We start from the raw sequence: 8,445 nt of genomic DNA, 5'->3' as shown, positions 1-8,445 counted from the left end.
CAGACAGTCAGTTTGCCAGCCATCCAGCCAGGCAGTTAGCCAGCCAGCCAGTTAGCCAGCCAGACAGTCAGTCAGTCAGTTAGTTAGCCAGCCAGACAGTCAGTTCAATAACAGTTGGCTGAACAGAAATAAGACAAATGTCTTGACAGTAGTTACCTGCCTCCCCCAACTGGTACACCCAGTCCAGCCTCCATGCTACCTGCCTCCACCCAGCTGGTACACCCTGTCCAGCCTCCATGCTACCTGCCTCCACCCAGCTGGTACAACTAGTCCAGCCTCCGTGCTACCTGCCTCCCCCAGCTGGTGCACCCAGCCTCCATGCTACCTGCCTCCACCCAGCTGGTACACACAGCCTTCATGCTACCTGCCTCCATCCAGCTGGTACACCCAGCCTCCATGCTACCTTCCTCCACCCAGCTGGTACACCCAGCCTCCATGCTACCTTCCTCCACCCAGCTGGTACACCCAGCCTCCATGCTACCTGCCTCCACCCAGCTGGTACACCCAGCCTCCATGCTACCTGCCTCCACCCAGATGGTACACCCAGTCCAGCCTCCATGCTACCTGCCTCCACCCAGCTGGTACACCCAGCCTCTGTGCTACCTGCCTCCCCCAGCTGGTGCACCCAGCCTCCGTGCTACCTGCCTCTCCCCAACTGGTGCCCTCAGCCTCCGTGCTACCTGCCTCCCCCCAACTGGTGCACCCAGCCTCCGTGCTACCTGCCTCCCCCCAACTGGTGCACCCAGCCTCCGTGCTACCTGCCTCCCCCAGCTGGTGCATTGCTACTTCCTGAGGCTACCGTCCACCTGGTCTGTTGTGTTGTGTCTCGTCAGGAACATTAGTCAGCCTGTCCAGTACCTATCTTCAATTATTAGAACACATCACTCTTTTGACTTGAACTCCTCCTGCACCCTATTACAATATGCGTTAATGTTCCCTTCACAGATACCAGTTACCATGTTGCCGACAGTTACCATGTTGCCGACAGTTACCGTGTTGCCGACAGTTACCGTGTTGCCAACAGTTACCGTGTTGCCAACAGTTACCATGCTGCCGACAGTTAACATGCTGCCGACAGTTACCATGTTGCCGACAGTTACCATGTTGCCGACAGTTACCATGTTGCCGACAGTTACCATGTTGCCGACAGTTACCGTGTTGTTCAAACAGAAAGGGAGGAGGAGGAGTGTAGTCTGAGCCTGGGTGAAGTGAATAACACTTAGGATACGTCCCAAATGGCTCCATATTCCCTGTTTAGTGCCCTACTTTAGACCAGGGCCCATAGGGCTCTACTTTAGACCAAGGCCCATAGGGCTCTACTTTTGGCCAGGGCCCATAGGGCTCTACTTTAGACCAAGGCCCATAGGGCTCTACTGTTGACTAGGGATCATAGGGCTCTACTGTTGACCAGGACCCATAGAGCTCTACTGTTGGCCAGGGCCCATAGGGCTCTACTGTTGGCCAGGGCCCATAGAGCTCTACTGTTGGCCAGGGCCCATAGGGCTCTACTGTTGACCAGGGCTCATAGAGCTCTACTGTCGACCAGGGATCATAGAGCTCTACTGTTGACCAGGACCCATAGAGCTCTACTGTTGACCAGGGATCATAGAGCTCTACTGTTGACCAGGGATCATAGAGCTCTACTGTTGACCAGGGCCCATAGAGCTCTACTGTTGGCCAGGGACCATAGGGCTCTACTGTTGACCAGGGATCATAGAGCTCTACTGTTGACTAGGGATCATAGAGCTCTACTGTTGGCCAGGGATCATAGAGCTCTACTGTTGACCAAGGATCATAGAGCTCTACTGTCGACCAGGGATCATAGAGCTCTACTGTTGACCAAGGATCATAGAGCTCTACTGTCGACCAGGGATCATAGAGCTCTACTGTCGACCAGGGATCATAGAGCTCTACTGTCGACCAGGGATCATAGAGCTCTACTGTCGACCAGGGATCATAGAGCTCTACTGTTGACCAGGGACATTAATGCTCTACTGTCGACCAGGGATCATAGAGCTCTACTGTTGACCAGGGATCATAGAGCTCTACTGTTGACCAGGGATCATAGGGCTCTACTGTTGACCAGGGATCATAGAGCTCTACTGTTGACCAGGGCCCATAGAGCTCTACTGCTGACCAGGGATCATAGAGTTCTACTGTTGGCCAGGGATCATAGAGCTCTACTGTTGACCAGGGACATTAATGCTCTACTGTCGACCAGGGATCATAGAGCTCTACTGTTGGCCAGGACCCATAGAGCTCTACTGTCGACCAGGGATCATAGAGCTCTACTGTTGACCAAGGATCATAGGGCTCTACTGTTGACCAGGGATCATAGGGCTCTACTGTTGACCAAGGATCATAGGGCTCTACTGTTGGCCAGGGATCATAGAGCTCTACTGTTGGCCAGGGATCATAGAGCTCTACTGTTGACCAGGGATCATAGGGCTCTACTGTTGGCCAGGGATCATAGAGCTCTACTGTTGACCAGGGATCATAGGGCTCTACTGTTGGCCAGGGATCATAGAGCTCTACTGTTGACCAGGGATCATAGAGCTCTACTGTTGGCCAGGGATCATAGAGCTCTACTGTTGACCAGGACCCATAGAGCTCTACTGTTGACCAGGGATCATAGTGCTCTACTGTCGACCAGGGATCATAGAGCTCTACTGTCGACCAGGGCCCATAGAGCTCTACTGTTGACCAGGGATCATAGTGCTCTACTGTCGACCAGGGATCATAGAGCTCTACTGTCGACCAGGCCCATAGAGCTCTACTGTTGACCAGGGATCATAGAGCTCTACTGTTGACCAAGGATCATAGAGCTCTACTGTTGACCAGGGCCATTAGAGCTCTACTGTTGACCAGGGTCATAAAAGCTCTACTGTTGACCAGGGATCATTGAGCTCTACTGTTGACCAGGGATCATTGAGCTCTACTGTTGACCAGGACCCATAGAGCTCTACTGTTGACCAGGGATCATAAAAGCTCTACTGTCGACCAGGGATCATAGAGCTCTACTGTTGACCAGGGCCATTAGAGACACTACTGTTGACCAGGGATCATTGAGCTCTACTGTTGACCAGGGATCATAGAGCTCTACTGTTGACCAGGGATCATTGAGCTCTACTGTTGACCAGGGCCATTAGAGCTCCACTGTTGACCAGGGTCATAAAAGCTCTACTGTTGACCAGGGATCATTGAGCTCTACTGTTGACCAGCCTTACCCTCCCTCAGCTTCAGGATTGAACTCTTCATGGAGGCATAACACTAGCCTAGTGGTTAGAGCATTGGGCCAGTAACCGAAAGGTTGCTGGATTGAATCCCGAGCTGACAATATAAAAATCTGTCGTTCTGCCCCTGAGCAAGGCAGTTAACCCACTGTTCCCCGGGCGCCGTGGATGTCGATTATGGCAGCCCCCCCCCCCCGCACCTCTCTGATTCAGAGTGTTAAATGCGCAAGACACATTTCAGTTGAATGCATTCAGTTGTACAACTGACTAGGTATCCCCCTTTCCCTCCCCTCTCTTATGCGTTCCAGCTTCAGGCTCTTACTCGTGGAATCATAAAGATGGGACATGTCTGGTATTTAGTCTCAGGCATAACAAGCCTGGCTAAACACCTTGTTATTGATAGAACACAGGTCTGGAGGGAAAGCTCTTACCAACACCACCCTCTGAATACCAGCTCTTCCCTTCCCCCTAACCCCCCCGATCCTCCAGAAGTCATCCAGTGATTTTTGAACTTTTTCCTCAAGTATAAATAGAGTCAAGTACATACACTAAAGGGTAAACAAATATGTTTTTAACATCACATTAGACAACTGCACATTTCAAGGAGATTGGACATTCAAGGAGATGGGACATTCAAGGAGATTGGACATTCAAGGAGATTGGACATTCAAGGAGATTGGACATTGAAGGAGATGGGACATTGAAGGAGATGGGACATTCAAGGAGATGGGACATTGTAAGGGGATGGGACATTCAAGGAGATTGGACATTCAAGGAGATTGGACATTGAAGGAGATTGGACATTGAAGGAGATGGGACATTGAAGGAGATGGGACATTGAAGGAGATGGGACATTGAAGGAGATGGGACATTGTAAGGAGATGGGACATTGAAGGAGATGGGACATTGAAGGAGATGGGACATTGAAGGAGATGGGACATTGAAGGAGATGGGACATTGTAAGGAGATGGGACATTCAAGGAGATTGGACATTCAAGGAGATTGGACATTCAAGGAGATTGGACATTGAAGGAGATTGGACATTCAAGGAGATTGGACATTCAAGGAGGTTGGACATTCAAGGAGGTTCAACATTCAAGGAGTTGGACTGATGGTCAGATGTGATGTCATCCCAATGACTGCAGGAACAATAAAGGAGCCCCCCCCCCGACTTGTGCCATGTCATGTTATACCTGGTCCACCTTTTGAGATGTGCCTTTTGTTATTAAGTAAATCAAGTGATAGATGAGGTAAAAAGGAATGGATTTGTATGAATTTGTAGGGTCCCCTCATATAATTGCAGACCTATACCCAACTACCCACTTAATTAGTTAGGTCTATTCAGAGGCGTTAAGGGGGTAGGTTGTTGGGTGGGGGGTGTATAAACTTCATCTTATGTTTCTGTGCAATAGTTATTGTTAAAACTTAAATACAAATATATATTTTTTAAATTCAAAAAGGTGAAAAGGAGACTGGAAGAGGACTTTAACCATGAGTGGAAAAAAACGGACCCAGGATCAGCGTGGAGGGGCAACTTCACCCTACACCTCCTGTACATCAGAGGAGGCTGGTGGGAGGAGCTATAGGAGGACAGGCTCCATGTAATGGCTGGAACGGAGTCAACGGAACGGAGTCAAACGTGTGGTTTACGTTTCGTTTGACACAAGTTCCATTTATTCCATTCCAGCCATTACAACAAGCCCGTCCTCCTATAGTTCCTCCCACCAGCCTCCTCTGCTATACTGCAGGAAGCCAAAGCTCTTGTAGGGACTGTGTACCAAATGGTACCCTATTCCTTTTATAGGGCACTACTTTTGACCAGGACCCATAGAGCTGTGGTTAAAAGTAGTGCACTACGTAGGGAATAGGGTGTCATTTGGCGTGCACACTTCACTGCCTCATGGCTGCCTGCAGCCTGCCTGTGTACTGATGTAGGTGAAAGGTCAGCCTTAATGACTACATTATCTTCATCGTGTAATTATCTCTGCTCTGAGCCCGGTTAAGAGGGCGAAGTTGCCCCCAAATGCTGATCCAGGGTCAGTTTAGCTTTTTTTCCCCACGAATGATTAAGGTTAAGGTTAGGGTTGATGAAGCTGATCCTAGGTCTGTACCTTGGGGCAAGTTCAGCCTTGGAGCTCTGAGCCCACTGATTGTAGCCTGGTCCCAGGTCTGTTTATGCTGTTTTGCCAACTTCCAGGATGTTGTAATGCCGAACATGTATTGGCAAGACAGAACAGATCTGGGACCAGATTACTCATGAATTAGCTCTAATCTTTATCCTTTCATTTAACCATGAATAACCCCTGATGTCTCCTTTAATCCGTGTTACAGGACTGACGGAGGGAATAACTGTGTGGGACCAGACAAGTCCTACAGCTCCTGTAATATCCAGGTAAACAACATGCTAGGGTTGCAAAATACCCTAAATCCCCAAAAACGCTCTCTCACAGACTATTACTGTTGGTGTAGCTCTCTCAGTCTATTACTGTTGGTGTAGCTCTCTGTCTATTACTGTTGGTGTAGCTCTCTCAGTCTATTACTGTTGGTGTAGCTCTCTCAGTCTATTACTGTTGGGGTAGCTCTCTCTCTGTCTATTACTGTTGGGGTAGCTCTCTCTCTGTCTATTACTGTTGGGGTAGCTCTCTCTCTGTCTATTACTGTTGGGGTAGCTCTCTCTCAGTCTATTACTGTTGGTGTAACTCTCTCAGTCTATTACTGTTGGGGTAGCTCTCTCTCAGTCTATTACTGTTGGGGTAGCTCTCTCTCTGTCTATTACTGTTGGTGTAGCTCTCTCTCAGTCTATTACTGTTGGTGTAACCTCAGTCTATTACTGTTGGTGTAGCTCTCTCTCAGTCTATTACTGTTGGTGTAGCTCTCTCTCTGTCTATTACTGTTGGTGTAGCTCTCTCTCTGTCTATTACTGTTGGTGTAGCTCTCTCTCAGTCTATTACTGTTGGTGTAGCTCTCTCTCAGTCTATTACTGTTGGTGTAGCTCTCTCTCAGTCTATTACTGTTGGTGTAGCTCTATCAGTCTATTACTGTTGGTGTAGCTCTCTCTGTCTATTACTGTTGGTGTAACTCAGTCTAATACTATTGGTGTAACTCTCTCTCAGTTTAATACTGTTGGTGTAGCTCTCTCTGTCTATTACTGTTGGTGTAACTCTCTCAGTCTATTACTGTTGGTGTAGCTCTCTCTGTCTATTACTGTTGGTGTAGCTCTCTCAGTCTATTACTGTTGGTGTAGCTCTCTCTGTCTATTACTGTTGGTGTAGCTCTCTCTCAGTCTATTACTGTTGGTGTAACTCTCTCTCAGTCTATTACTGTTGGTGTAGCTCTCTCTGTCTATTACTGTTGGTGTAGCTCTCTCTCAGTCTATTACTGTTGGTGTAGCTCTCTCTGTCTATTACTGTTGGTGTAGCTCTCTCTCAGTCTATTACTGTTGGTGTAACTCTCAGTCTAATACTGTTGGTGTAGCTCTCTCAGTCTATTACTGTTGGTGTAGCTCTCTCTCAGTCTATTACTGTTGGTGTAGCTCTCTCTCAGTCTATTACTGTTGGTGTAGCTCTCTCAGTCTATTACTGTTGGTGTAGCTCTCTCTCAGTCTATTACTGTTGGTGTAGCTCTCTCAGTCTATTACTGTTGGTGTAGCTCTCTCTGTCTATTACTGTTGGTGTAACTCAGTCTAATACTATTGGTGTAACTCTCTCTCAGTTTAATACTGTTGGTGTAGTCTCTCTGTCTATTACTGTTGGTGTAACTCTCTCAGTCTATTACTGTTGGTGTAGCTCTCTCTGTCTATTACTGTTGGTGTAGCTCTCTCAGTCTATTACTGTTGGTGTAGCTCTCTCTGTCTATTACTGTTGGTGTAACTCTCTGTCTATTACTGTTGGTGTAACTATCTCTCAGTCTATTACTGTTGGTGTAGCTCTCTGTCTATTACTGTTGGTGTAGCTCTCTCTCAGTATATTACTGTTGGTGTAGCTCTCTCTCAGTCTATTACTGTTGGTGTAGCTCTCTCTCAGTCTATTACTGTTGGTGTAGCTCTCTCTCAGTCTATTACTGTTGGTGTAGCTCTCTCAGTCTATTACTGTTGGTGTAGCTCTCTCTGTCTATTACTGTTGGTGTAACTCAGTCTAATACTATTGGTGTAACTCTCTCTCAGTTTAATACTGTTGGTGTAGCTCTCTCTGTCTATTACTGTTGGTGTAACTATCTCTCAGTCTATTACTGTTGGTGTAGCTCTCTGTCTATTACTGTTGGTGTAGCTCTCTCTCAGTCTATTACTGTTGGTGTAGCTCTCTCTGTCTATTACTGTTGGTGTAGCTCTCTCTCAGTCTATTACTGTTGGTGTAACTCTCAGTCTAATACTGTTGGTGTAGCTCTCTCAGTCTATTACTGTTGGTGTAGCTCTCTCAGTCTATTACTGTTGGTGTAGCTCTCTCTCTGTCTATTACTGTTGGTGTAGCTCTCTCAGTCTATTACTGTTGGTGTAGCTCTCTCTCAGTCTATTACTGTTGGTGTAGCTCTCTCAGTCTATTACTGTTGGTGTAGCTCTCTCTCTGTCTATTACTGTTGGTGTAGCTCTCTCTGTCTATTACTGTTGGTGTAGCTCTCTCTCAGTCTATTACTGTTGGTGTAGCTCTCTCTGTCTATTACTGTTGGTGTAGCTCTCTCTCAGTCTATTATTGTTGGTGTAACTCTCAGTCTAATACTGTTGGTGTAGCTCTCTCAGTCTATTACTGTTGGTGTAGCTCTCTCAGTCTATTACTGTTGGTGTAGCTCTCTCTGTCTATTACTGTTGGTGTAGCTCTCTCTCAGTCTATTACTGTTGGTGTAACTCTCTCTCAGTCTATTACTGTTGGTGTAGCTCTCTCTGTCTATTACTGTTGGTGTAGCTCTCTCAGTCTATTACTGTTGGTGTAGCTCTCTGTCTATTACTGTTGGTGTAGCTCTCTCTCAGTCTATTACTGTTGGTGTAACTCTCAGTCTAATACTGTTGGTGTAGCTCTCTCAGTCTATTACTGTTGGTGTAGCTCTCTCTCAGTCTATTACTGTTGGTGTAGCTCTCTCTCAGTCTATTACTGTTGGTGTAGCTCTCTCTCAGTCTATTACTGTTAGTGTAGCTCTCTCTCAGTCTATTACTGTTGGTGTAGCTCTCTCAGTCTATTACTGTTGGTGTAGCTCTCTCTGTCTATTACTGTTGGTGTAACTC

At 47.2% G+C, this 8,445-nt stretch overlaps 1 protein-coding gene across 1 annotated transcript in view; it reads left to right on the top strand.

Moving 5' to 3' along the window:
- The first annotated feature begins 357 nt into the window (after positions 1 to 357).
- LOC135526870 (papilin-like) overlaps positions 358 to 8,445 on the top strand; it is a 29,895-nt gene continuing 21,807 nt past the window's right edge. Inside the window, exons 1-3 of the mRNA XM_064955538.1 lie at positions 358 to 537; positions 669 to 774; positions 946 to 1,059. Of these exons, the coding sequence (XP_064811610.1) occupies positions 358 to 537; positions 669 to 774; positions 946 to 1,059 (400 nt within the window). The remainder of the gene's footprint in view (positions 538 to 668; positions 775 to 945; positions 1,060 to 8,445) is intronic.

Source organism: Oncorhynchus masou, chromosome 32 (genome assembly GCF_036934945.1).
Source record: "Oncorhynchus masou masou isolate Uvic2021 chromosome 32, UVic_Omas_1.1, whole genome shotgun sequence".
In the NCBI taxonomy this organism is placed as follows: Eukaryota; Metazoa; Chordata; class Actinopteri; order Salmoniformes; family Salmonidae; genus Oncorhynchus; species Oncorhynchus masou.
Note: the sequence above shows the minus strand (reverse complement) of the source record. Positions and strands in the feature narration are given on the sequence as shown.